This window comes from Chiloscyllium plagiosum, unplaced genomic scaffold (assembly GCF_037043375.1).
Source record: "Chiloscyllium plagiosum isolate Xiang-an unplaced genomic scaffold, Cpla_swu_hap1 HiC_scaffold_1, whole genome shotgun sequence".
In the NCBI taxonomy this organism is placed as follows: Eukaryota; Metazoa; Chordata; class Chondrichthyes; order Orectolobiformes; family Hemiscylliidae; genus Chiloscyllium; species Chiloscyllium plagiosum.
This window is the reverse complement of record NW_028270139.1, coordinates 155,907,568-155,934,211: the sequence shown is the minus strand read 5'-3', so window position 1 is coordinate 155,934,211 and position 26,644 is coordinate 155,907,568. Positions and strand designations below refer to the sequence as shown.

At 45.3% G+C, this 26,644-nt stretch overlaps 1 protein-coding gene across 2 annotated transcripts in view; it reads right to left on the bottom strand.

Annotated features, from left to right (window-relative positions):
• Window positions 1-392: 392 nt before the first annotated feature.
• LOC122553785 (dedicator of cytokinesis protein 2-like) overlaps window positions 393-26,644 on the bottom strand; it is a 1,246,386-nt gene continuing 1,220,134 nt past the window's right edge. The window contains exons 46-53 of one of the 2 annotated variants that reach the window (XM_087991733.1): window positions 23,618-23,701; window positions 18,401-18,538; window positions 15,449-15,597; window positions 9,880-10,057; window positions 7,890-7,989; window positions 5,487-5,591; window positions 4,550-4,722; window positions 393-908 (exon numbers count right to left, since the gene is read on the bottom strand). In XM_087991733.1, coding sequence (XP_087847859.1) covers window positions 807-908; window positions 4,550-4,722; window positions 5,487-5,591; window positions 7,890-7,989; window positions 9,880-10,057; window positions 15,449-15,597; window positions 18,401-18,538; window positions 23,618-23,701 — 1,029 coding nt within the window. In that variant the 3' untranslated portion in view covers window positions 393-806. The remainder of the gene's footprint in view (window positions 909-4,549; window positions 4,723-5,486; window positions 5,592-7,889; window positions 7,990-9,879; window positions 10,058-15,448; window positions 15,598-18,400; window positions 18,539-23,617; window positions 23,702-26,644) is intronic. The other variant, XM_043698147.2, reaches the window with a different exon arrangement.

The following is a 26,644-nucleotide window of genomic DNA, read 5'->3' as shown; positions in this document are numbered from 1 at the left end:
TAAGGCTGGAATCGAACCTGAGTCCCTGGCACTGTGAGGCAGCAGTGCTACCACTGTGCCACCAAGATGAATTTGTAAAAGTTTATGAAAACATAAGCAGTATTGGCAGGGTTAATGGCAGGTGCCTTTTCCCTAGGATGTGGGTTTCTAAGACTAGGGGACATATTTTTAAGGTGAGAGGAGAGAGATTTAGAAAAGACATGTGTGGTTTGTGTGTGGAATGAACTCCCAGAGGAAGTGGTGGATGTGGGAACAGTTACAAGGTTTCAAAGACACTTCGATAAGTACATGGAAAGGTTTGAGGGATATTGGCCAGGAGCAGGCAGTTTTGTTTGGGAATATGGACTGGTTGGATCGAAGGATCTGTTTCTTTGTTGTATGACTCTTTGAAAGACACAATAGATACACACATTCTTTTTACATTAAAAGTTGAGCTGACTGGGTTGATCCCTGTCATGTCACTCCTGACAGAAAAGTCCATCAATCCAGAACACCCTTTTAATTGTGATCCTCAAAGCTCACAGTCCTTTGTTATCCAGCGACAGTATTTTCATTGTTACAGTGCAAAAAGACGATAGACTGAGTCTTGCTTAAAGAAAAAAAAGGTACATTTGTTGTAAAAAATTCTTAGCGCAGTGTGAAAACTGATTTTAATACATGACGTCAAAACATAGGGGGATGCAGGTGTATGGAGGTCACGCACTGGTCCTGTTGTGAGGTAACGCATTCCACCAGCCTGACCGTGTGATACCCTGAGCGTTGCTCCGAGATTGGCAAAGCTTCCTCTGGTCTGGAGGGGTGTGCGGTCAGCTGTGGGAGGGAGCGACCAGTCTCTTGTTCTTTGGTGGTGGAGGAGGAGGTGGAGACTTGGGGCCTTTGCTGTCATCTGGTGTTGGCGGACAGGTGGCCTGTTGGGAAGGAAATACCAAGAAGCAGTCAACAAAGAGTTGTTGAGTGGAGTGAGGTGCAATGAAAGCCCCATCTCATCACCACTGGCATGATTGTTTTGGCAGTTTGGGGGATGATTTGCTCAGCCAATGTTCTGGGGAATCGAGTTTGATTCCTGCAATGGCAGATGGTGGAATTGGAATTCAATAAATAAGAATCTACCAACGGTCATGAAACCATTGCTGATTGTCTGAAAAACCCATCTTGTTCACTGTGTCCTTCAGGTATGGAAATCTGCTATCTTAACTGGTCTGGTCTACATGTGACACCAGACCCACAGCAATGCGACTGACTCTTAACTGCTTTCTTGTCCATGAGGGATGGGCGATAAATGTTGGCCCAGCCAGCGATGCCAACATTCTGTGAATGAATAAACAGGAAAATGAAACATCTATCTGTCTCTGGAGTACCACTGTCAATCAGGAGATCTCTGGCTCATCCGTCAGTAGGTGAAAATTCCACTTTCTCCTGACTACCCTCCTGAATCCCCCACCCATCCTGCCCCAACTCGCAATCCTCCAAGACCTCGCTCAAAGTGAACCTCCATTACTGATTTGCCAAGTGCTTGGGTGGCACTTGATGCTCCAGTCCTCCCATAAAATGGTGACATGGCATCCTCACAAAACTTTAAATCTCAAAAAGAAAATTTTCTCCCTTTTTCTCCAGTTCTGGTTTCCTCAATATAGGGAGGATGTGGAAGCTTTCGAGAATGTGCAGCGGAGTTTCACCAGGATGCTGCCTGGACTAGAGGGCATGTCTTATGAAGAAAGGTTGAGGGAACTAAGGCTTTTCTCATTGGAGCGAAGAAGGATGAGAGGTGACATGATGGAGGTGTACAAGATGATGAGAGGCATAGATAGAGTAGATAGCCAGCAACTTTTTCCTAAGCCAGAAATGGCTATCACAAAGGGGCATAATTTCACGGTCATTGGAGGAAGGTTTCAGGGAGATGTCGAAGGTAGGTTCTTTATACAGAGTCTGGATCAGTGGTTCTGGAAGAGCACAGCAATTCAGGCAGCATCCGACAAGCAGCAAAATTGACGTTTCGGGCAAAAGCCCTTCATCAGGAATAAAGGCAGAGAGCCTGAAGCATGGAGAGATAAGCTAGAGGAGGGTGGGGGTGGGGAGAAAGTAGCATAGAGTACAATAGGTGAGTGGGGGAGGAGTTGAAGGTGATAGGTCAGGGAGGAGAGGGTGGAGTGGATAGGTGGAAAAGGAGCTAGGCAGGTTGGACAAGTCCAGACAAGTCAAGGGGACAGTGAGGAGCTGGAAGTTTGAAACTAGGATGAGGTGGGGGAAGGGGAAATGAGGAAGCTGTTGAAGTCCACATTGATGCCCTGGGGTTGAAGTGTTCCGAGGCGGAAGATGAGGTGTTCTTCCTCCAGGCGTCTGGTGGTGAAGGAGCGGCGGTGAAGGAGGCCCAGGACCTCCATGTCCTCAGCAGAGTGGGAGGGGGAGTTGAAATGTTGGCCAACGGGGCAGTTTGGTTGATTGGTGCGGGTGTCTCGGAGATGTTCCCTAAAGCGCTCTGCTAGGAGGCGCCCAGTCTCACCAATGTAGAGGAGACCGCATCGGGAGCAACGGATATAATAAATGATATTAGTCGATGTGCAGGTAAAACTTTGATGGATGTGGAAAGCTCCTTTAGGGCCTTGGATAGAGGTGAGGGAGGAGGTTTGGCACAGGTTTTACAGTTCCTGCGGTGGCAGGGGAAAGTGCCAGGATGGGAGGGTAGGTTGTAGGGGGGCGTGGACCTGACCAGGTAGTCACGGAGGGAGTGGTCTTTGCGGAAGGCGGAAAGGGGTGGGGAGGGAAATATATCCCTGGTGGTGGGGTCTTTTTGGAGGTGGCGGAAATGTCAGCGGATGATTTGGTTTATGCGGAGGTTTGTAGGGTGGAAGGAGTGGTGGGTGCATGGAATGCACTGCCAGCAGTGGTATTAGAGTCAGATACATTAGGGACATTTGAGTAACTCTTGTATAGGCACATATATGATAGTTAAATAAAGAGTACGTAGGTTAGATTGATCTTAGAATAGGATAAGAGGTCAGCACAACATCGAGGGCCGAAGGGCCTGTATTGTCCTGTACCTTCTATGTTTTATGTTCTGTATAATTTTCTTTGAAAATCAAATGTACTGACTCTAGGCAAACCTTGACCAATCGCCAACTAATCAGGTAATAACTTTCAAAACCGGGGTGCAAAACAGTGTGACACAAGGGGAACCAATGACTGGACCATGGTGACTGGAAGGTTAGAGGTTACAGAGCCTGGGCTGACCACTAAAAGACCTCTGCATTGCTAAGCTGGTTATCACTGCATGGAGTGTTGGTGGATTAAATGAGCTCCACTGCATCAAGTCCAGATCCGAGGATTTTCATTTAACTGTGCAGTTACTCTAAGTATGGCAGCTGGGAAAGTGTGAAAGGAGCTAGGTTGTACGATCAAAGAACAAGATAAGGCCTGCTCTGCCATTCAGTAAGACCACAGCTGATCTGAATTTAACGTCAACGCAACACTTTTAAAATTCATTCCCAGGATGTTGGCATCGCTGGCTAAGCCAGCATTTCTTCCCCACCCCTCATTGCTCAGAGGGTAGTTAAGCATCAGTCACACGACTGTGAGACCTGGAGGTCAGACCAGGTAAGGATGGCAATTTTCCTTCATACAGGACATTTGTGATCCAGTTGGTTCCTCTCCCCCAACCATTCACAATGATTCCATGGTCATCATTGACTCTTAATTCCAGATATCCTTTTTTATTAGAAATTGAACTGAAGTTGTCAAGGTGGGATTTGAATTTGAGATCCCAGAACATTACGTGGGTCTCTATTATTTGTCTAAAAAGACATCACTAGTTCATTGGCTCCCTTGTAATCTCCTGATAAACTTTCATCCCCCTTTAGTTATCAAGAATGGACCTGCTTCTGCCTTAAAAATATTTGCAGTTTCTGCATTATGTGAAACATTGTTGAAGATCAGAAAGCACAGAACAGGAGACTGGACTGTAGGCCTCCAAGTAAGTATCCACTCTTATCATCCTCTGGATAAGGTAAAGGTAAAGTTGCCATAGTCCCAGCAGGATTCACCATCATTAGAGAGAAATGACTGGTGATGGTTTATCTTAAGGGTCACCACTCCTCCACTGAAGGTTGAGGTTGAGAAGTTAGCATTTTCATGGCGACCACAGTTGGTATGGGAATTGAATCTGTGCAGTTGGTGTCATGCTGCACTGCGTGAAATTTGCTAAATTTGCTGACTGACCCATTCCTCTGTATGTGGTCATGTTCAATTTGGCCAGGCCAGCGTTTTTTGCCCCTCCCTAATTGTTAAGGGTCAACCACATTGCTGTGGGTCTGGAGTCTCGTGTAGACTACACCAGGTAAGGATGGCAGTTTCCTTCCCTGAAGGACATTAGTGAGTCAATGTTCAGTTCCGGCAGTTTCTGTTCACTCACACGTGTATTACTCACACTTCTACCATGATGTCAATTTAGTTTCAATGTTTAATGTCAAGCTAAAATTACAGCTAAAAGTATCCCATGACAAAACTGCAGCATGGGTACAAGATTTATTTTAATGCAAAAACTGTTTTTACTCACCTTATTCTGGAACTGCTCATTCGCTGACCCCTGGTGGATGGGAGGACTCAGGGAATCGCCCTGATCCTGGCTGAAACTCTCCAGGAGCAGAGGGTTAATTTTCTTTGGCAATGGGGGAGGCCTGGCACTCTTTACCCGTCCACCGAATCCATTGATTACAGTAAAGGCCTGTCCTGTGGAACACACATAAGAGCACCGGTGGGTGTTAGAGATCAGGGGAGTTAACAAGAGAAAGCAAAATGTTTGGGCACTGTGATAGAATGGTGGAGAAGCTTAGCAGGTCTGGCAGCATTTGTGGACTGAGAAACAGAGCTAATGTTTCGAGTCTGGTTTAACTCTTCACTTCTGAAGTAAAATCATATCAGACTCAAGCATTAATACTGTTTCAGATCTCAACACCTGCAGTATTTTGCTTTTATTTGGTCACTTTCGTGTTACTACCCCTGTTTCACTCTCCAATTCTGTCCCTGCATCATTTGGGCCGGCGATAGTGGGGAGAAGGGGTGGGGGGGAAGTAAACAGAACTTTGGTCAGGCCACAGAAGAGTACGCCATTCAGTTCCAGTCAGTTCCCTAGAGGATTGCATGGTGTGGGTATGGATGAGATACACTAAGATGTTGCCTGGGATGGAGCATTTAAGCTGTGAAGAGAAGATCATAAGATATAGGAGCAGAATTAGGGATGGACAATAAATACTGGCCCAGCCATCATTCCAGGAATGAATGAAAAAGAATTGGGCTGTTCAGTTCATCAATAAGCTTGGTTTTGTTTCTTTTGAGCAGAAGCATAATATCTTGAACAATTATTTCAATGAGCTGAAGAATGGCAGATGGAGTTTAATTTGGATAAATGCAAGGTCTTGCATTTTGCTAACACTTTTTTTTGAAAGTTGTGTCACATGTAGACAGGGTGGTCAAAAAGGCGTTCACACACTTGCCTTCACTGCTCAGACTTTTGAGCAGAGGAGTTGAGACGTCATGTTGAGGTTGTACAGGATGTTGGTGAGGCCTCTTCTGGAATACTGTGTCCAGTTCTGGTCGCCCTGTCATAGGAAGGATATTATTAAGCTGGAGAGGGTTCAGAAAAGATTTACCAGGACGTTACTGGGAGTGGACGGTTGGAGATATAAGGTGAGGCTGGATAGGCTGGGACCTCTTTTGGTGGATGCACGAGGTTGAGGGGTGACCTTTTAGAAGTTTATAAAGTCATGAGGGGCACAGATAAGGTGAATGGCAGGTGTCTTTTCCCTTGGATGGGGGATTTCAAGACCAGGGGGCACATATTTTAAGGTGAGAGGAGAGAGATTTTATAAAGACATGAGGGGCAATGTTTTTACACAGAGGGTGGTTTGCATACGGAATGAACTTCCAGAGGAAGCGGTGGGTGTGAGTACAGTTACAAGGTATAATGATATTTGGATAAGTACATGAGTGAGAAATGTTTGGAGGGATATGGGTCAAGCGGAGGCAGATGGGAATGGTTTAGTTTGGGATTATGGTCGGTGTGGACTGGGTGGACCGGAGAGTTGTTTCCGTGCTGTATGACTCTGTGACTCTATGAGGGACATGGACAGGATGGATATAAAGCAGTTGTTCCCCTTAGTTGAAGTGGGGGTTGGGGGGGGGGACACTTTGAAGGCTAAGGGCAAAGGTTTATAGGGGATTTGTGGAATTTATTTTTCATCCAGAAGGTGGTGGGGGTCTGAAATGCCCTGTCCGGGAGTAAAGTTGAGGTGGGAAACCTCACAACCTTTAAAAAGTATTTGATGAGCACTTGAAATGTCATAAAATTCAAAGCTATGGGTTAAGTGCTGGAAAGTAGGACCAGTGCAGAGTTAGAATAGTACAGACTCAATGGGCTGAAAGACCTATTCTGTTTTGTATGATTCTTTGAAGGAGGGAAGGAGAGGAAATTTTCCTGTTGGACCACAAGTTGCTCCATCAATAGTGGCTATCAAACCATTGCTGAAAATAGTTTGAAAGGGGAAATAGTGGAATGGAATGAAACACAGGAATTGGAGTGAGGAATTCAACCAGGAATTCAGCAGGATATAAAACCCAGATGCACATCTTTGCCACGTATTCCCCAGAACCTTTGTGGGGGTTTTGCATTGCAGGCATAGTCACTGTTAGATATTACAGGATAGGAGGCAGCTATCATTCTAGAAAGGCCCTCCTTTACTGAAGCAGAACAGGATTCAAGACAGCCTTCCAGTCAAGATGACCTTTGGGTGATATGTACCGGCAGTGGGTAAACTGGTGGGGCCCTGTTTGGACACTTCTCTCACCCTCGAGTCCAGCAGATTGTGGGTTTATGTCCTACATTAGGGCTTTGAGTATAGGAGTCAAAAAATGTGGTGCTGCAAAAACCACAACTGGTCGGGCAACATCCGAGGAGCAGGAGAGTTTTGAGCATAAGCCCTTCATCAGGAATGGGAGCATAGGAGTACAGGCTGACCCTCTCCCGTGCTATACACAGGGGGTGCTGCACTGTTGGAGATACCATTGGTTAGGTTAGAGGGGGGCACATATTTGGACTGAAAACGTTAACTGTGTTACTCTCTCTACAGATGTTGTTGATGGAGTATCCATCCAGTGTGGCTCCATTGACTCTCTCATTCAACTGAAATTTAATATGACCACAGTGACCTATTGAAACTGCATTCATATCAACCTGATGCCCAATGGCTTATCCCATGGCACTATCTTGAAGAGCAGAGGAGGTTTCCCTGGCTAATATTTATCCCTTAACCAATACTTCTAAACAGATGATCTAGTTATTATCAGATTGCTGTTCATGGGAGTTGGCTGTATGTCAATGTGTTTCCTACATCAGGAAATGCTCTTCACTGTCCTCAAGATACTTTGGGACATCCTGAGGTTGTGGACAGCACTATATAGATGCATACTATTACTTTATTTTCCACTTGCTTCAGGTTGGTCTGTACTGCGTTGTCTTTATTTGTCCATGGAGCGTGGCCATCCCTAATTCCCCATGCCTAATTGGCCTAGTGAATGTGGCAGTGTGCTGCCATCATGAATGGCCGTGCTCCTTCAGGCTCAACCTTCTACTTCAGACCAGCCGAGTTGGGGTTAGCTGCATTTTGTAAAGGGAAGGCTATCTTATGATTAAATGGCCAGAGAGCTTTCTTCCCTTAAGCAGATACTGGGAGGAATCCTTTCACTTAGGACACTTAAGAGATAAATCCAAGAGGTTTCACACTTGGAGGTTGGAATGAGAGGGTGTCCTGAGTTGCTTGTTTGCGGAACAGAGGAGCTGTGGGAGATGAAGGAAGGGAACAGGGTACAATGCGTGAAGGCATCATGGTGTGCAATCCTACCTGCTGGACTTGCAGTGTTCCCTTCTGCAGGCTGTTCTGAATTGGGATTGCTTTCCACTGTTCTCGTGTTGCTCACCAGTTGTGGCAGTCTTGAAGGCTCCTAGAAATAGATGGGCATTAACATCATCAAAAGAGGCATCATGGATAATCAACTGTCATGGGATTTGGCTGAAAGATCCCACTGTTTCCAGATAGTGACATTCTCCACAGAGTGCACACACACTGGACTGGATTTCCACTAAGTCTGAAGGAACCCCTGTTACATTTAAGAAGTATTTAGATGCATATTTGCGATGCTAAGGCAAAAGAAGTCTGTGGCCAAGGGCTGGAAAATGGGATTAGAATACCAAAGTGGTAGATTTTGACTGATGGGCTGAATGGCCTTTTTTTTTGCTGTAGATCTCCATGACTCTCTGAATGTGGAGCCACCTAAAAATGACAAGCCCGATCCAATTCTGAGATTCCCAGTCCTCGTTCCTGACTGAGCTGATTTTCACTGATGTAGCCCAAGACTTGACCCCTGTACGCTGAATCTATCTGGCGCCTATGTGGACCATTTCTTGCTCACCACAATCTCTCCCTCCCCACTTTTCCACCTGAAAATATCCATGGAGCATGGCCACATTCTCAATGACTTGAGGTTCATGGCGCCAGAGGAGTCGTGACCCATCGTCCACATTCAGGAATCTTGTAAACGTTAATGTGAAAAAGTCTGTGCTCCCCACGTCGATGTATATCACCTCAATGACAGCATATACCCCCTCACCCACTTCCATGGAACTTCATAGCCCTATGCCAACTCAGCAGCAATTTGGTGTGGACTTGTTGGGCCAAAAGGCTTGTTTCCATACTAAAGGGATTCTATTCTATTCTATTCAGACACTGCCATTACTGTCCCTGATTATCCCTTATCCCACTGGCAGGACAGACCCAGCAGAGGTGCTGGTAGAGTGATGTACAATTGGGAGGGAGTTCTGGGAGCCCACACTGACACCAGACCACAAGAAGTCTCATGGCATCATGCAACCAGATGAGCAAGGAAACCTCCTGCAGCTTATTATGTTCCATCCTCCTTCAGCAGATGTATCAGTGCTCCTACATGTTCATCAACACTTGGAGGAAGGACTTAGGGTGGTCAGGGCACAGATTGTACTCTGGCTAGGGGGGTCTTCATGTCCACCATCAAGAATGTCTCAGCAGTTGTACTACTGATTGAACTGGTCATGTCCTAAAGGACATAGTTGTTAAACTGGGTCTCCAAATGGGATTAAGGAACCAACAAGAGGGAAGAACATATTTGACTTCTTGACCATTAGCACCTGTCTCAGATATTAGTGAGGAGGACATTTTAGAACATAGGACATTACAGTGTCGTACAGGCCCTTCGACCCTCAATGTTGTGCCAACCTGTGAAACCAATCTGAAGCCCATCTAACCTACACTAGTCCATTTTCCTATCCAATGAGCATTTAAATGCCCTTAAATGTTGGCAAGTCTACTACTGTTGCAGGCAGTGCATTCCAAGCCCTTATTACTCTCTGAGCATTTGCAGGGATGACAGGACTGAGTTGTAATTCCTGATGCCTAGGTTGATGCTTCAGATTCCCTACAGTATGGAAACAGGCCCTTTAATCAATGTTCCCTGGTCATTGATCCCTCTATCCAGAGATGATAAACTTGCAGCACCACTACCTTAGCCAAGGGCCGTACGTGAGTAAGAGGGGACCCTTCAAGGGGACCCTCAGGAAAGGTTATGAGAGTGACTGATCTGTATGTGTGCATTTGGTTATAAATATTCCATTGTTTATTGATGATATTTAATGGGGAATGGAGAAATTCAGCTCAGATGCGTTTGTTGAATTGTAAAAGTTCACAAAGTTAGTAATTGGGCACTGACAGATAAAAGATGATTTCCCACAAACAGGTTCACCACAAACCAGGAAGACAGGGATTTTCCGCACTGGAATGTGATTGCCATACGGTGAGGTACCTCAGTAATGTCTGGAGGAGGGGGAGCAGCCACAGACAACTTTCTGGAACTGAACAGCCCACTGACTCTGTTCTCCTTCCTGGTGAACTTCCTCTCCTCGGCGTCTTTCACCCCGCTGTCCAGCGATTTCTCCTGGGAACGGGAGATCTGCTTCTTCGGCAACGGCGGCTCTGCCCCACTGTCAGGAACAATAACAGCGTTGAGATAGCGCCTCTCATAACCTCAGGACAAAACGCTTTTCCAAAATACGGTCACGGTTGTAACATCGAAAAGGCAACACTGAATCAACACACACAGGTTCCCAAAAGCACCAATCATTTTTGTTCTACTAATTTTAGGCTGAGGATAAATTGGTCAGGATTTTTCAAATAATCCTTTCATGTATTTGGGTGTCTCTGGCTCAGCCAACGTCTGTAGCCCATCCCTAACTGCGCTCAAGATGGTGCAGTCCATGTGGTGCTGGTACACCCCACAGTGCAGCCAGCGTTAAATGATCTAACAGAGGTTAGCAAGAAACGTTGGCCTAATCAGTAATGTCAACATTACTGCGGGTTGGGAGAGAGGATGGAAGCAAAGTATTGAACATGTGGGTTGCTTTGTCCTGGATGGCCTGGAGAGCTGTAGGGGCTGCACTCATCTCGGCAAATGTGCAGCATTCTATCAAACGCCTGACTTGCGCCTTGTAGTTGGTGAACAGGCACTCGGGAGACAGGAGGTGAGGTAGCCACTGCAGGATTTCCAGCCTCCAACGTTCTGTTGTAGCTACTGCATTTATATAGCCAGTCCAGTTCAGTTTCTGACTACTGATGACCCTCGGGGATGTGGAGAGTGGATTCAGTAATGATAATGTCATTGGGTTTCAGAAGTTTGATGTAATGGCAAGGGACAGTAATATATACTCATTCTTTTGGGATTCAGTTTGTGATTGATTGCTCCACTTATTCTTAGTTATTATGCTTCATTATGAGGGCCCAAACCATTGGGCGAGACATCATTCAACTTGAAGATTATAAGACCATAAGATATAAGATATAAGATATAACAGATTTTGGAAAGGTGCAGAAGCCACAGGGTAGTAGTCATGGGTGATTTCAACTTCCCAAACATTGTTTGGAAGCTCTTTAGATCAAGTAGATTGGATGAGGCTGTGTTTGTGCATTGTGTACAGGAAGCTTTTCTAACTCAGTATGTAGATTGCCCGTCCAGAGGGGAGGCCATATTGGATTTGGTACTTGGTAATGAACCGGGACAAGTGATGGGCTTGTTATTGGGTGAATATTTTGCTGATGGTGACCACCATTCTGTGACTTTCACCTTGGTTATGGAGAGAGATAGGTGCGTGCAACAGAGTAGGTTTTACAATTGGGGGAAGGGTAAATACGATGCTGTAAGACAGGATCTGAGGAGCATAAGTTGGGAGCATAGGCTGTTAGGGAAGGATGTCGTGGAAATGTGGAACTTTTTCAAGGGACAGATATGACGTGTCCTTGATATGTATGTACCTGTCAGGCAGGAAAGAAATGGTCGTGTGAGGGAACCTTGCTTGACGAGGGAGGTTGAATGTCTTGTAAAGAGGAAGAAGGAGGCTTACATAAAGTTGAGGAAACAAGGTTCAGACAGAGCAATGGAGGGATACAGGATTGCCAGAAGGGAGCTGAAGAAAGGGATGAGGAGAGCTAAGAGAGGGCATGAAAAATCTTTGGCGGATAGGATCAAGGATAACCCCAAGGCATTTTATGCGTATGTGAGAAACATGAGAATGACGAGAACGAGGGTAGATCCGATCAAGGACAGTAGTGGGAGACTGTGTATTAAGTTGGAAGAGATAAGTGAGGTCTTGAATAAGTACTTTTCTTCAGTATTTACAAATGAGAGGGACCGTACTGTTGAAGAGGAGAGTGTGAAATGGGCTGGTAAGCTAGAGGAGATACTTGTTAGAAAGGAAGATGTGTTGGACATTTTGAATAACTTGAGGATAGACGAGTCCCCTGGGCCTGACGGGATATATCCTAGGATTATGTGGGAAGCAAGAGAGGAAATTGGAGAGCCGTTGGCAATGATCTTTTCGTCTTCACTGTCAACAGGGGTGGTACCAGGGGACTGGAGAGTGGCGAATGTTGTGCCCCTTTTCAAAAAAGGGAATAGGGATAACCCCAGGAATTACAGGCCAGTTAGTCTTACTTTGGTGGTAGGCAAAGTAATGGAAAGGGTACTGAGGGATAGGATTTATGAGTATCTGGAAAGACACTGCTTGATTAGGGACAGCCAAGGGTAGGTCTTGTGAAGGGTAGGTCTTGCCTTACAAGTCTTATTGAATTCTTTGAGGAGGTGGCCAAGCATGTAGATGAGGGTAGAGTAGTGGATGTAGTATACATGGATTTTAGTAAGGCATTTGATAAGGTTCCCCATGGTAGGCTTATGCGGAAAGTCAGGAGGCAAGGGATAGAGGGAAATTTGGTCAGTTGGATAGAAAACTGGCTAACCGGTCGAAGTCAGAGAGTGGTGGTAGATGGTAAATATTCAGCCTGGAGCCCAGTTACAAGTGGAGTTCCACAGGGATCAGTTCTGGGTCCTCTGCTGTTTGTAATTTTTATTAATGACTTGGAAGAGGGAGTCGAAGGGTGGGTCAGTAAATTTGCAGATGATACGAAGATTGGTGGAGTTGTGGATAGTGAGGAGGGCTGTTGTCGGCTGCAAAGGGACTTAGATATGATGCAGAGCTGGGCTGAGGAGTGGCAGATGGAGTTCAACCCTGCCAAGTGTGAGGTTGTCCATTTTGGAAGGACAAATAAGAATGCGGAATACAGGGTTAACGGTAGGGTTCTTAGTAAGGTGGAGGAGCAGAGGGATCTTGGGGTCTATGTTCATAGGTCTTTGAAAGTTGCCACTCAGGTGGATAGAGCTTGTAAGAAGGCCTATGGTGTATTAGCATTCATTAGCAGAGGAATTGAATTCAAGAGTCGTGAAGTGATGTTACAGCTGTACAGGACTTTGGTTAGGCCACATTTAGAGCACTGTGTGCAGTTCTGGTCGCCTCACTTTAGGAAAGATGTGGAAGCTTTGGAGAGGGTGCAGAGAAGATTTACCAGGATGTTGCCTAGAATGGAGAATAGATCGTACGAGGATAGGTTGAGCATGCTAGGCCTTTTCTCATTGGAACGGCGAAGGATGAGGAGTATAAGATGATCAGGGGAATAGATAGAGTTGTCAATCAGAAACTTTTTCCCCGGGTACAACAGAGTGTTACAAGGGGACATAAATTTAAGGTGAAGAGTGGAAGATATAGGGGAGATGTCAGGGGTAGGTTCTTTACCCAGAGAGTGGTGGGGGCATGGAATGCGCTACCTGTGGGGGTGGCAGAGTCAGAATCATTGGCGAACTTTAAGTGGCAATTGGATAGGTACATGGATGGGTGCTTAAGCTAGGACAAATGTTCGGCACAACATCGTGGGCTGAAGGGCCTGTTCTGTGCTGTATTGTTCTTTGTTCTATGTTCTAAGACTAGAATAAGGCCATTTGGCCCATCATGTCTGTTCCACCATTCAATCATGATTATATCTTTCTCAACCCAATTCTTCTGCCTTTTCCAATTAACCCTTGATCTCCTTCCTAATCAAGAACTTATGTATCTCTATGTTGAATACACCAAAGGACTTCAGTGGTAATGAGTTCCACAGATTTACCACCCACATTTCAGTTTGAAAGGATCATCTATTCACCCTGAGGCTCTGCCTCAACCCTAATCTCTCCAAAGAGTAGAAACATCTTCTCCGTGTCCAACCTATCTTAGTCCTTTCAGTATTCTGTAATATTTAATCAAATCCCCCCTCCTGCTTCTAAACTCCATAGAGTACACTGCTAAATGGTTTGGATGTAAACTTTGGAGGTATAGTTCGTAAGTTTGCAGATGACACCAAAATTGAAGGTGTACTGGACAGCGAAGAAAATTACCTCAGAGTACAACTTAATCAGCTGGGCCAATGGGCTGAGGAGTGGCAGATGAAGTTTAATTTAGATAAATGTGAGGTGCTGCAGTTTGGAAAACCAAATCAGAGCAGGACTTTTCCACGTAATGGTGAGATCCTAGGAGTGTTGCTGAACAAAGAGACCTTGGAATGCAGGTTCATAGTTCCTTGAAAGTGGAGTCACAGGTAGATACAATAGTAAAGGTGGTGTTTGATATGTTTTCCTTGATTAGTCAGAGTATTGAGTATAGGAGTTGGAAGGTTATGTTGCGGCTGTACAGGTCATTGGTTAGGCCACTTTGGAATATTGTGTGCAATTCTAGTCTCCTTCCTATGGGAAGAATGTTGTGAAAATTGAAAGGGTTCAGAAAAGATTTACAAAGATGTTGCCAGGGCTGGAGGATTTGAACTATAGGAAGAGGATGATTAGGCTGGGGCTGTTTACTCTGAATCGTTGGAGGTTGAGGGATGACCTTATAGAGATTTATAAAATCATGAGGGGCATGGATAGGATAAATAGACAAGGTCTTTCTCCCCCTGGGGTGGGGGAGTCCAGAACTAGAGGGCATAGGTTTAGGGTGAGAGGGGAAAGATATAAAAGTGACCTAAGGGGCAACTTTTTCACACAGAGGGTGGTGCATGGATGGATTGAGCTGCTAGAGGAAGTGGTGAAGGTTCGTCCGATGGCAACATTTAAACGGCATCTGGACGGGTATATGAATAGGAAGGGTTTAGAGGGATATGGGCCGAGTGCTGGTAAATGGGACTAGATTGGGTTAGAATATCTGGTCAGCATGGACGAGTTGGACTGAAGGGTCTGTTTCCGTGCTGTACATCTCTATTACTCAGTAACTCTCTCTACAGAGTCAGCATTCTCAACTACTCCTCATACTGAAAGCCCTTCGTCACTGGATTATTCTTGTAAATTTCCTCTGCATCCCCTCCAACACCAAAACATGCTTGCTGAGATACAGGGTCCAAAAATGCTCACAATATTCTAAATGTAGTCTTATACAGCCTCAGCAGTACATTTCTGTTCTTATGTTCTAGTCCTCTTGAAATGAATGCAAACATTGCATTTGTCTTCATAACTGCCATCTGAACTTGCAAGTTAACCTAAAGAGAATCCTGAACTCAGACTCCCAAGTCACTTTTGTCTTTCAGATTTCCAAAGCCTTTGCCCATTTAGAAAGCAGTCTCCATCTCCATTCTTCCTAACAAACAGCACAATCCCAGACTTTTCCATATTGTCTTCCATCTGCCACTTCTTTGTCCACTCCCCTAGCCTGTGGAAGTTCTCCTGCAGTATCCCTGCTTACTATCTTTGTGACATCTGCAAATGTAGCAATAACACCCTCATTTCCTTCATCCAGATCATTAATGTCTAATGTGAATAGTTGTGGTCCCAACATGGGACACCTGCGGAACTCCACCAGTCACTGGCTGCATCCTGAAAAGACCCCTTTATCCCTACTCCCCGCCTTCTGCCAGTCAGCCAATCCTCTATACTTTATAAATAACTACTTGTCTGTGAAACATATGGGGTAGCACTGAGGATGTGAAAGGCTGTGAACAATTAATGGTTTCTTTTTTTCGTGCCTTACCTGTCTCCAGAAACCTTGGGTGATTCTTTCTCAGAGCTTGAAGAACTCGAGGAACTCAAGGAGATCACAGACAGCGGTCGAAACGATCGGATCATGGAGCGAGGGCGGCTTCCTCCGCCCCCACCTCCTCGCCTCTCCTCAAATAAAGACTGAAAAAAAAACGGTACCACATAGGGAAGCAATTACTTCCTCATGTTTGTCAGGATCCAAACCTTAGGATCACAAATATCAGACAAGATAGGAGGTTGCTAAAGACATTGGAGGATTAAGAAGCAATTTCTTTACCTCAAGAGTGGTGAGAAGGTGGAACTCACTATGATATGCAATGTTGAGACAAACAGTAGAAGTTTATTTAAGAGGAAGCTAGATAAACACATGAGGGAAAAGGAATAGAAGGATATGTTGATAATATGGGATGATAAAGGTTGGGAGGAGACTCTTTGGACCACAAAGACTGGCATGGACCAGAAGGGCTGAATGCCCTGTTTCTCTGCAGTAGAGCATTGTAATTGTATATATCCTGAATGGCTGGATAATGCACAGTTGACATTGAGGATATAACTGTTTTGGTCACTGGGATATCGAGACACCACCCACGCCCTCCACCTCCTCCAAGACTTCCATTTCCCCGGCACCCAACGCCTCATCTTCACCATGGATATCCAATCCCTCTCCACCTCCATCCGCCATGACCAGGGCCTCCAAGCCCTCTGTTTTTCTCTCTCCAGACGTCCCCAACAGTACCCTTCCAGCGACACTCTCATTCGTTTGGCTGAACTGGTCCTCACCCTTAACAATTTCTCCTTTGAATCCTCCCACTTCCTCCAGACCAAAGGGGTAGCCATGAGCACACGTATGGGCCCCAGCTATGCCTGTCTCTTTGTTGGCTACATAGAGCAGTCGATCTTCCATAATTACACCGGCACCACTCCCCACCTCTTCCTCCGCTACATTGATGACTGCATTGCCGCCACCTCGTGCTCCCGTGAGGAGGTTGAGCAATTCATCAACTTCACCAACACATTCCACCCTGACCTCAAATTTACCTGGACCATCTCTGACACCTTCCTCCCCTTCCTGGACCTCTCCATCTCCATTAATGATGACCGACTTGACACTGACATTTTTTACAAACCCACCGACTCCCACAGCTACCTGGATTACACCTCTTCCCACCTTACCTCTTGCAAAAATGCCATCCCATATTCCCAATTCCTCCACCTCCGCCGTATCTGCTCCCAGGAGGATCAGTTCCACCACAGAACAAACCAGATGGCCTCCTTCTTTAGAGACCGCACATGGTTAAAGATGCCCTCCAACACATCTCGTCCACATCTCGCACCTCCGCCCTCAGACCCCACCCCTCCAACCGTAACAAGGACAGAACGCCCCTGGTGCTCACATTCCACCCTATCAACCTTCGCATAAACCAAATCATCCGCCGACATTTCCGCCACCTCCAAACAGACCCCACCACCAGGGGTATATTTCCCTCTCCATCCCTTTCTGCCTTCCGCAAAGACCGTTCCCTCCCTGACTACCTGGTCAGGTCCACGCCCCCCTATGACCCACCCTCCCATCCTGGCACTTTCCCCTGCCACCGCAGGAACTGTAAAACCTGCGCCCCACACCTCCTCCCTCACCTCTATCCAAGGCCCTAAAGGAGCCTTCCACATCCATCAAAGTTTTACTTGCACATCCACTAATACCATTTCTTGTATCCGTTGCCCCCGATGCGGTCTCTTCTACACTGGGGAGACTGGGCGCCTCCTAGCAGAGCGCTTTAGGGAACATCTCCGAGACACCCGCACCAATCAACCACACCACCCCGTGGCCCAACATTTCAACTCCCCCTCCCACTCTGCCGAGGACATGGAGGTCCTGGGCCTCCTTCACTGCCGCTCCCTCACCACCAGACGCCTGGAGGATGAACGCCTCATCTTCCGCCTCGGAACACTTCAATCCCAGGGCATCAATGTGGACTTCAACAGTTTCCTCATTTCCCCTTCCCCCACCTCACCCTGGTTACAAACTTCCAGCTCAGCACTGTCCCCATGACTTGTCCGGACTTGTCCTACCTGCCTATCTCCTTTTCCACCTATCCACTCCACCTTCTCCTCCCTGACCTATCACCTTCATCCCCTCCCCCACTCACCTATTATACTCTCTGCTGCTTTCTCCCCACCCCCACCCTCCTCTAGCTTATCTCTCCACGCTTCAGGCTCTCTGCCTTTATTCCTGATGAAGGGCTTTTGCCCGAAACGTCGATTTTGCTGCTCCTTGGATGCTGCCTGAACTGCTGTGCTCTTCCAGCACCACTGATCCAGAATCTGGTTTCCAGCATCTGCAGTCATTGTTTTTATCTCCATAATTTTAAAATGACTGTACTCAAATTATCTGCCTTACACTTTGATTGAAAAAAGAAATAAATAAATAGTCAGCATCCCCCTATGAGACCTTCATAGCCATTTCCTACACAAGATCCAAATGTACATGAACATCCATAGGATTTTATGTTTTGGTTTTAATGAAACATGTTTGATGTGCTAATGATTTCCTAAATAACTTCCTGACATCAGTCCAAAGTTTGAGTTTTGGACCAGTTTCGACTTGTGACCCATTCCCTTCACTATACCCATAATGCCTTCAGAAACAGAAATAGCAACATGCCTCATAGCCACTTACCTGGGATTCCCTGACTGATCAAGAATCTATCAATCTCACCCTTTAATATATACATGGATTCTGCCTCCACAGTTCTCTGTGTCAAGGAGTTCCAATGACACACAACCCTCTGAGAGAAGAAATTCCTCCTCATCTCAGTCTGACATTAGTGTCCTTTTATTCTGAGACTAGTAGAGATTGGTCCTAGACTCTCCCATGAGGGGAAACATCCCCTCCAACAGCCCTCCCAATCCTCCTCTCAAAATGTGAATGGCTCCATTGACTCACCAGGTCTCGCACTCCATACTCATTCTCCACCTTCGTTTTGAGCTGGGCAAAGCATTCCTCCATCCGATCATGGAAAGGTTTCAGAGCCTCAGTGACCTTTTTCCCATGAACTTTAATCCCTTCCTCCAGCAATGGGATCTTCAAAGGAGAGAGCCAGAGATAAATGACAAACAGTGAATTGCACCCAGATTCCTGTTTATTGTCCACAATTTAGAAGGTTGAAAAGAGACGATATGTTAAATTGTCCCTTTATAACCCCTAGCTAGACCACATTTACAGTCGAGAGTGTGGTGATGGAAAAGCGTAGCAGATGCAGCATCCAATGAGCAGGAGAATTGATGTTTTGGGCAAAAGCCTTTCATCAGGAATGAGACATTCCTGTCTCATTCCTGATGAATGGCTTTTGCCCAAAATGTCGACTCTCCTGCTCCTTGGATGTTGCCTGACCTGCTGTGCTTTTCCAGCACCACACTCTTGACTCTAATCTCCAGCATCTGTAGTCCTCACTTGCAAGACCATACTTACAGTACTGTGAACAGCTCTGATCTCCATAACATATAGAAATCAAATTAATGAGACATTAGAGAAGGTGCAAAAAAAATTTACTGAGAATTTTATCTTAACTTGGTAGCACCTGGACACCATTGGCTGGGCCAGCATTTATTGCCTGTCCTTTGTTGCCCTTGAGAAGGTGGTAGTGAGCTGTCCTTTTGAACCATTGCAGTCCATGTGCTGTGGGTAGACTCACATTAAAATCATGAGGGGCATGGATAGGGCAAGTAGACAAGGTCTTTTCCCTGGGGTGGGTGAGTCCAGGACGAGAGGGCATAGGTTTAAGGTGAGAGGGGAAAGATATAAAAAGGACTGAAAGGGCAACATTTTCACACAGAGGGTGGTGCGTGTATGGAATGAGCTGCCAGGAGGAAGTGGTGGAGGCTGGTACAATTCCAACATTTAAAAGGCATCTGGATGCGTATATGAATAGGAAGAGTTTAGAGGGATATGGGCCAAGTGCTGGCAAATGGGACTAAATTAGTTTAGAATATCCAGTTGGCATGGACGAGTTGAACTGAAGGGTCTGTTTCTGTGCTGTTTACCTCTATGACACTATCTCCTAAAGTGGTTCAATGATACATTTTTTTGGATGATGCTGTTGTGCTTTGCCTCAGAATGTTATTCAATACATCTTACTGTTTTTGTTTCGATTCACCTGCAGGCAGGGAAGATTTTATTCTTTCAGTCTTGTCAGTTGCTTTCAAAACTCCCCCCCCAAAACTCAAACAAATGACCCTTTAACCTTTAATAGTCCAACAAAGACCAGGCTGAATGTGTATTCCCTCCTTCATAATCAACCCTTGGAGATCGGGCACCATTCTGTGAAATCTGTGCTTTGCTCTTTACAAGGCCAATATAAAATGCGTTGATCAAACCTGCCTGGAATCATAGAACCTCTGCAGTGTAGAAAGAAGCCATTCAGCCCATCAAGTCCACACTGATCCTCCCACCCAGACTCAGCCACTCCCCACCCTAAACCTGTAACCCTGCATTTCCCACGGCTAATCCACCTAGCCTGCACACCCTTGGACACTATAGCATTGTCAATCTACCTGACCTGCACATCTTTGGACTGTGGGAGGAAACCTGAGCACCTGGAGGAAAACCATGCAGACTCGGGGAGATTGTGCAAACTTCACACAGACAGTTACCCAAGGCTGGAGTTGAACCTGGGTCCCTGGCACTGTGCTAGCCACTGAGCCACCATTCTGCCCAGGTACTGTAGAGCTGCAGCAATTTAGTCTCTGAAAGACCCACAACACCAAACTGGGTGAAAGTCACCCTTTATCCCAAGGAAGTGTCAAAATATCTCATCCTGTAGTAAAGCTCCTTCCACTTTGCATTTAAGCTCTGAAGGCTGTGAAAATTAAAAAGTTCTGCTAAATATATTCTCACTCATACATTTCCATAAATTAGAATGAAACAGTTGCATTTTTCAGGTCAATGTGAGACTGGTCAGATCCCATCGACAGTATTTTGAGAAGAAGATCCAGTTCTGGAATCCACATTGTAGGAGGGATGTGATTGCATGATTTGTCTGGTTAGTTCACAAAACAATATTTTTCATTGTATCGTGGTACATGTGACAATAAATCACATCAAATCAAAGGTTGTGGAAGGATTTGAAAACAAGGAGGAGAGTTTCAAATCAAGGCTTGGTTCATCAGAAAGCAACTGTAAATGGTCTCAGGTTTGTAGAGGACACAAAGCCGAGAAGTGTGGTGCTGGAAAAGTACATCAGGTCAGGCAGCATCGAGGAGGAGAAGGGCTTATGCCCGAAATGTCAACTCTCCTGCTCCTGCTTTGCTTTTCCAGTGCCACACTTTTCGACTCTGCGCTCCAGCATCAGTAGTCCTCACTTTCTCCCAGAGGGTACAAAGTCGGTCAGTTGTTAGAGAAAATGGCCAACTCCACTGTGAACTGTGCATTAGATTTAGATTTAGATTTAGATTACATTACAGTGTGGAAACAGGCCCTTCGGCCCAACAAGTCCACACCGACCCGCCGAAGCGCAACCCACCCATGCCCCTACATTTACCCCTTACCTAACACTACGGGCAAATTAGCATGGCCAATTCACCTGACCTGCACATCTTTGGACTGTGGGAGGAAACCGGAGCACCCGGAGGAAACCCACGCAGACACTGGGAGAATGTGCAAACTCCACACAGTCAGTCACCCAAGGCGGGAATTGAACCCGGGTCTCTGGCGCTGTGAGGCAGCAGTGCTAACCACTGTGCCACCGTGCCGCCCATTAGGATTAGTGATGTTATCAAGAAACAGGGAGAAGGTGCAGAGGGGATTTGCCAGGGCTGAAACATTTCAATTAGGAAGAAAGATTGAATAGACTGGAGCCGTTTTCCTTAGTACAGAGGAAATTGACAGGGTGTTGACTGAGATGGAAAAAAAATGATGACAGGGTAGTCCAGAAGAAAATTTTCCACTTGATGGCAGGATCAATGACCGGGGGGCATAGATTGAAGGTAAGAGGCAGGAGGTTAAGAGGAGATGTGAGCAAAAGCTTTCTCACTCAGAAGGCGGTGGGAATCTGGAACTCCCTGTCTATAGGGGTGATAGAGGGAGAAACATTCATAACATTGAAGAAGTGTTTACATGTGCCAAGGCATACATGGTGATGGAGAAAGTAAGGTCTGCAGATGCTGGAGATCAAAGTTGAAACTTTATTGCTGGAACAGCACAGCAGGTCAGGCAGCATCCAGGGAACAGGAGATTCGACGTTTCGGGCACAGGCCCTTCTTCAGGAATGAAGAAGGGCCTGTGCCCGAAACGTCGAATCTCCTGTTCCCTGGATGCTGCCTGACCTGCTGTGCTGTTCCAGCAATAAAGTTTCATACATGGTGATGGGCCAAGTGATGGGAAATGGGATGTGAACACATGTTTTTGACTAGCAATGGAGTAAAGGGCCTTTTTCTGTTAGGTCATTTTCTATGACTTTATGAAACATGACCCAAGCTGTTTTAGGCAGAAGTTGGTAAAGTTCTTTGAAGTAAATTGTAGACAGAGCTGCAAGCCTTGATCTGATAACTCACATTGTTTTGTGTGCAACTTCTTCCAGACCTTGGATTCCGTGCCCCTATCTCTGAATCCACCTCCAATCTCTAATCTCCAGATATCTCTGGGTCCTTCATTCTGACCTCATGCACATCCCCAAATGTACCAACTCCTCTAATGGTATTTTCCTGTCCTGCTTTGGAATTCATTCCCTGGCCCTATAGGTCACTTCTTAGCTCCCGGCAGCATGTAATCTCGTAAAAGTAAAGTTTTGGGCAAATCTGAAATTGGACAAAATCAGTTAACAAACATCAAGAAGCCTCCACAAAGAGAAATAGTGTTAAAGTTTCGAGTCAGATCTGACTGTTCATCAAGGGGCTGGAAAATTATGCTCTATTTAACGCTGTTGATGGAGGGCAGGAGGAGAGAGTGGAAAAGATAGGGATGATGTCAAATGCTCTAGCCGTATAAAGACCATCACTTTTCAGCCCAACACAAAAACAGAAGTTTCTAGAAAACCTCAGCAGGTCAGGCAGCAAGTGTGGAGAGAAATCAGAGTTAGCGCTTCAGGTCGGGTGACCCTTCTTCAGAACTGATCAGTTCTGGGAAAGGGTCACTGGACCTGAAATGTTAACTCTGATTTCTCTCGACAGATGTTGCCAGACCTGCTGAGCTTTTCCAGCAATTTCTGTTTTTGTTTCATTCACAGCATCCTCAGTTCTTTCGGTTTTTACTTTCCAGCCCACTCTGTTTCCAAAGGAAAGTCAAATTGGACTCAAAATGGTAACTTCATTCGTCTTCTACATATACACCTTGACCTGCTGAGCATCTGCTCGAATATTCCTTTGTCTGATGATTCTCCAACAGGTTTTGTTGAAAGTAATGCAGCGTCCGCAAGCAGGGGAGCAGTGGGGGGGAGTTTTTATATTTTTCTGTCATGGGATATTGGAGCAGTGCTGGCTCCACCAGCATTTGTTGTCCATCCCTAGAGGGCAGTTGAGTCAGCCATATTACTGTGAGTCACATGTAGGCCAGATCAGGTGAGAACAGCACATTTCTTTCCCTATATATAGAGTATATTAGAGTGGGCATTTGTAACAATTAACGAGAATTTCAGTTTGTGACTAATTTCATATTAATCGAGTCTAAGTTCTACTAGCGGCTGTGGGTAGATTTGAACTAACCTCCTTGTATTCCTCGAATTTTTGCCTTGACCTCGGGATTGAAAATTCAGTGACATTCCCACCACAGCATACTACCTTCTCCCAAATGGTCACGGACCACAGTGAATAGGAATTGATGAGAATTGGGCAATTTGGATAAATTCCTGTTTTTTTAGGGGGTGTGTGGGGGGGGGTGTATAAAATGGGAGGCCTACCAGGCATGGATTGGAATAATTGAAGCTGACGGAACAAAGACATGGATGAGGGTTTCAGGAACAAATAATCTGAGGAAGGAAAAATGGCGTTGCTTTCTGATTCAGGTGCAAGAGTGCTGCCCCACAGGCAAACTGGACATTGAGCTCAGATATGTATTAGATATGATAGTACTACCTTGATACTGAGGGAAATCCTTGTGACATATCTAAGCTGGGACCGATGTCCCTTCATCTAGCACAGGCTCTTTGCTGTAAGAAGTCACTCTGCTCACCTGCCATGCAATGAGGTCCTTCAATTTCATTATGTTTTCCATATCTTCTGGGTGCTCGTACATATACTTTTCAGTGAAGAATGCCTAAAGGAGCAAAAATATCAATTGAAAAGTTTGTTCATCTCCTAGATGCTATCAACACCTAACTAGCATTTTATACCCATCAGTCAAAATAGCCCAGGCCTTAACTCCCTTCAGGTTGTATTTATTTTGTGAAGTAATCTTTAATTCTGATGCTACAATGACATCCCCACGAATATAACATATGTGATTTCGGCCTAATCTTTGAAACTGGTCAACATTTCTTGCATTTTATTTTTCCTCCTTCCTTTCTCCCTCACAGTGCAGACAGACAGTGAAATTCCACAGGGGTCTGTACTTGGACTGCAGCACTTTCCAGTCAATGACTCAGCTGACAGGAGTGAAGGTATGATGGCTCAGTGGTTAGCACTGCTGTCTCAAAGTGCTAGGGACCTGGGCTCAATTCCATTTTGGGTGACTGTCTGTGTGGAGTCTATATGTTCTCCCTGCCACCCAGAGCCCAAAGATGTTTTGGTTAGGTGGATTAGTGATAGGAAGTACAGGGTAGGGGACTGGGTCTGTGTGGAAAGATTGATGTCGGGTTGAATGGCATCTTTCCTCATGGTAGGGATTCCATGACGGGAAATTAACTGGGGTTTTCTGGCTAAGAGCTAAGGACAGGACGAGTGCATCACATTTTTTTTTAAAGCCCCTTTCACAGCTAGCCTTTGGAACATTTAGATCAAGCATTTACACCTGTGTTAGCACAACTAACAGGTTCGAAGCAAATATTTGAAGCTCTTCACCAGTGGGAGGTCTCTCCACACCCTTAACTTGTAATCTTTTCACCAGAAACCTTGGTCAATTTGACTTGTCCAGTCATTCTTCGAACAAATCAGGTTTGCAGCATTGTTTTCTGTTTACTACTCATACTAGAGCCCAAACATACACTAGCTGCAACACCACTTGTTCTTTCTTAAAGCAACACTATGGTATTTGGAACAGCTCTTTGCAGTCAGTGCATTTAAAGTAGAGGCACAAATTAACTCACAGCAACGGGAGATTGCAAACATCTTGTCTCGACTGCTTACACCATCCTTGGCCATTCATCAGGAGCTCCAGTGTGCTCTATTATTTTATTGACTTGATGACTACGAGCTCAGTTGCCACCATGCTCAGTCTGTACACGGTAGACACTTGCTGTTTTGTTTTTGGGGTGAGCTGACTTTATTGTGATAGGTGCAAAGTACTGCCGGAAATTTGAAATAAAAACAGATGGAGAAACTTGCTTCCAAAAATTGGACGCAAAACGTTAATTCAGATGGTGTTAGACCAGCTGAATTTTTCCAGCATTTTCGGTATTCATTTTAATGTCATTGTTGTTGCCTTTGGCAGGTTGATCATTACTTGGTGGATGTTTCATACAGAAGTGCATGATTGTGATTTAATTATTCACATGATTCACATTGCTGGCAATTCCTAACGGTCAACGACAGAGGATTCCTGTGGTACATTGATTGTGTCCCAATTCCTGAGCCAGAAAGTCTGGGTTCAAGTCTCTGCCTGCTCTAGAGGCGTGTAATGAATGCATCATAATATCTATCTGAACAGGTTATTTTTTAAAAAAATTAACCACACTGCTGTAGGTTTAGAGTCACACATAATCGCAGAGTAGGTGAGGGTGGAAAGTGCTCTCTCTGAATAACATTAGAGATCCAGATGTGTTTTTAACAATTTGATTGTTTCGTGGGTACCATGACTGGCGGCAAACTTTTATTGCAGATTTTAGTGCAATTATGTTTAAACTCCCCACCTACCTGCGGTAAGCTCTAAATCTTTATATCAGAAGTGCCAATCACCAGATTATTAATCCAGTAATTTAACTAGTAGACTGTGGGGAAAGTGATCATAGCGTTATACAGCACGAAAACAGACCCTTCGGTCCAATCTGTCCACACCAACCATGTTCCCAAACTAAACTAGTCTCACCTGCTTGTGTTTGGCCCATATCCCTCCAAACCTTTCCTATTCATGAACTGTTCCAAATGTAAACATTGTAACTGTAACACATCCAACAATTCCCCTAGCAGCTCATTCCACACATGAACCACACTCTGTCTAAAAAAAAGTTATCCCTCATGTCCTTTTTAAATCTTTCTCCTCTCACCTTCAAAATGAGCCTCCTCATGATGAACTCCCCCACCCTAGGGAAAAGACTCTTGTCATTCACCTTATCTATGCTCCTCAATATTCTGCAAACCTCTATAAGATCATCCCTCAACCTCCTACACTCCAGTGAAAAAAGTCCCAGCCTGTTTTTGTAACTCAAACCCTCCGCTGCTGGCAACATCCTCGTAATTTTTTCCTGAATCCCCTCCAGTTTAACAATATCTTTCCTATTGCAGAGTGACCAGAACTGGACACATGTTGGTGTAATGGTAATGTCACTGGACTAACAATGCAGAACTCCAGGCAAATGTTCTACAGATATGGGTTCAATTCACATCATGGCTGAAATGCGAAGTTGATAAAATTTGGAATAAAAACAGCAAATGTCATGAAATATAACATGCCTGGTCCATGAATATCCTGCCCTCCTAACTCTAGACTCACAGTCTCTGAGCAGTAGGGAAATGCTGGCCGAGCCAATGAAACCACCTTTTGTGAATGAATGAAAAGAAATTTCACCAGACCATCAATCAGGCTGCGGAATACGCTAGTAGGTGCAGTGGCAGTGTCTCTATTTTGATCCAGGTTCAAGCAGATGTGCCATAACATCTCTGAACAAGTTGAGTTGAAAATATCTCTAACCGCCTGCACCTTTATGTTCAGTGGCATCTTCCTGGTTAGTGTTTTTCAACCATTCTCTATGATCAAGTACAAATACTGGCAACAAAGTGTCATCTGTGGATCAAAAGGTAGTGGGTCAAGTCCCCATACCAGAGACATGGACCTTAGCTGCCACTTCATTGCAAAGCTCATGGAGTAATGCATGAGGTTGGGATG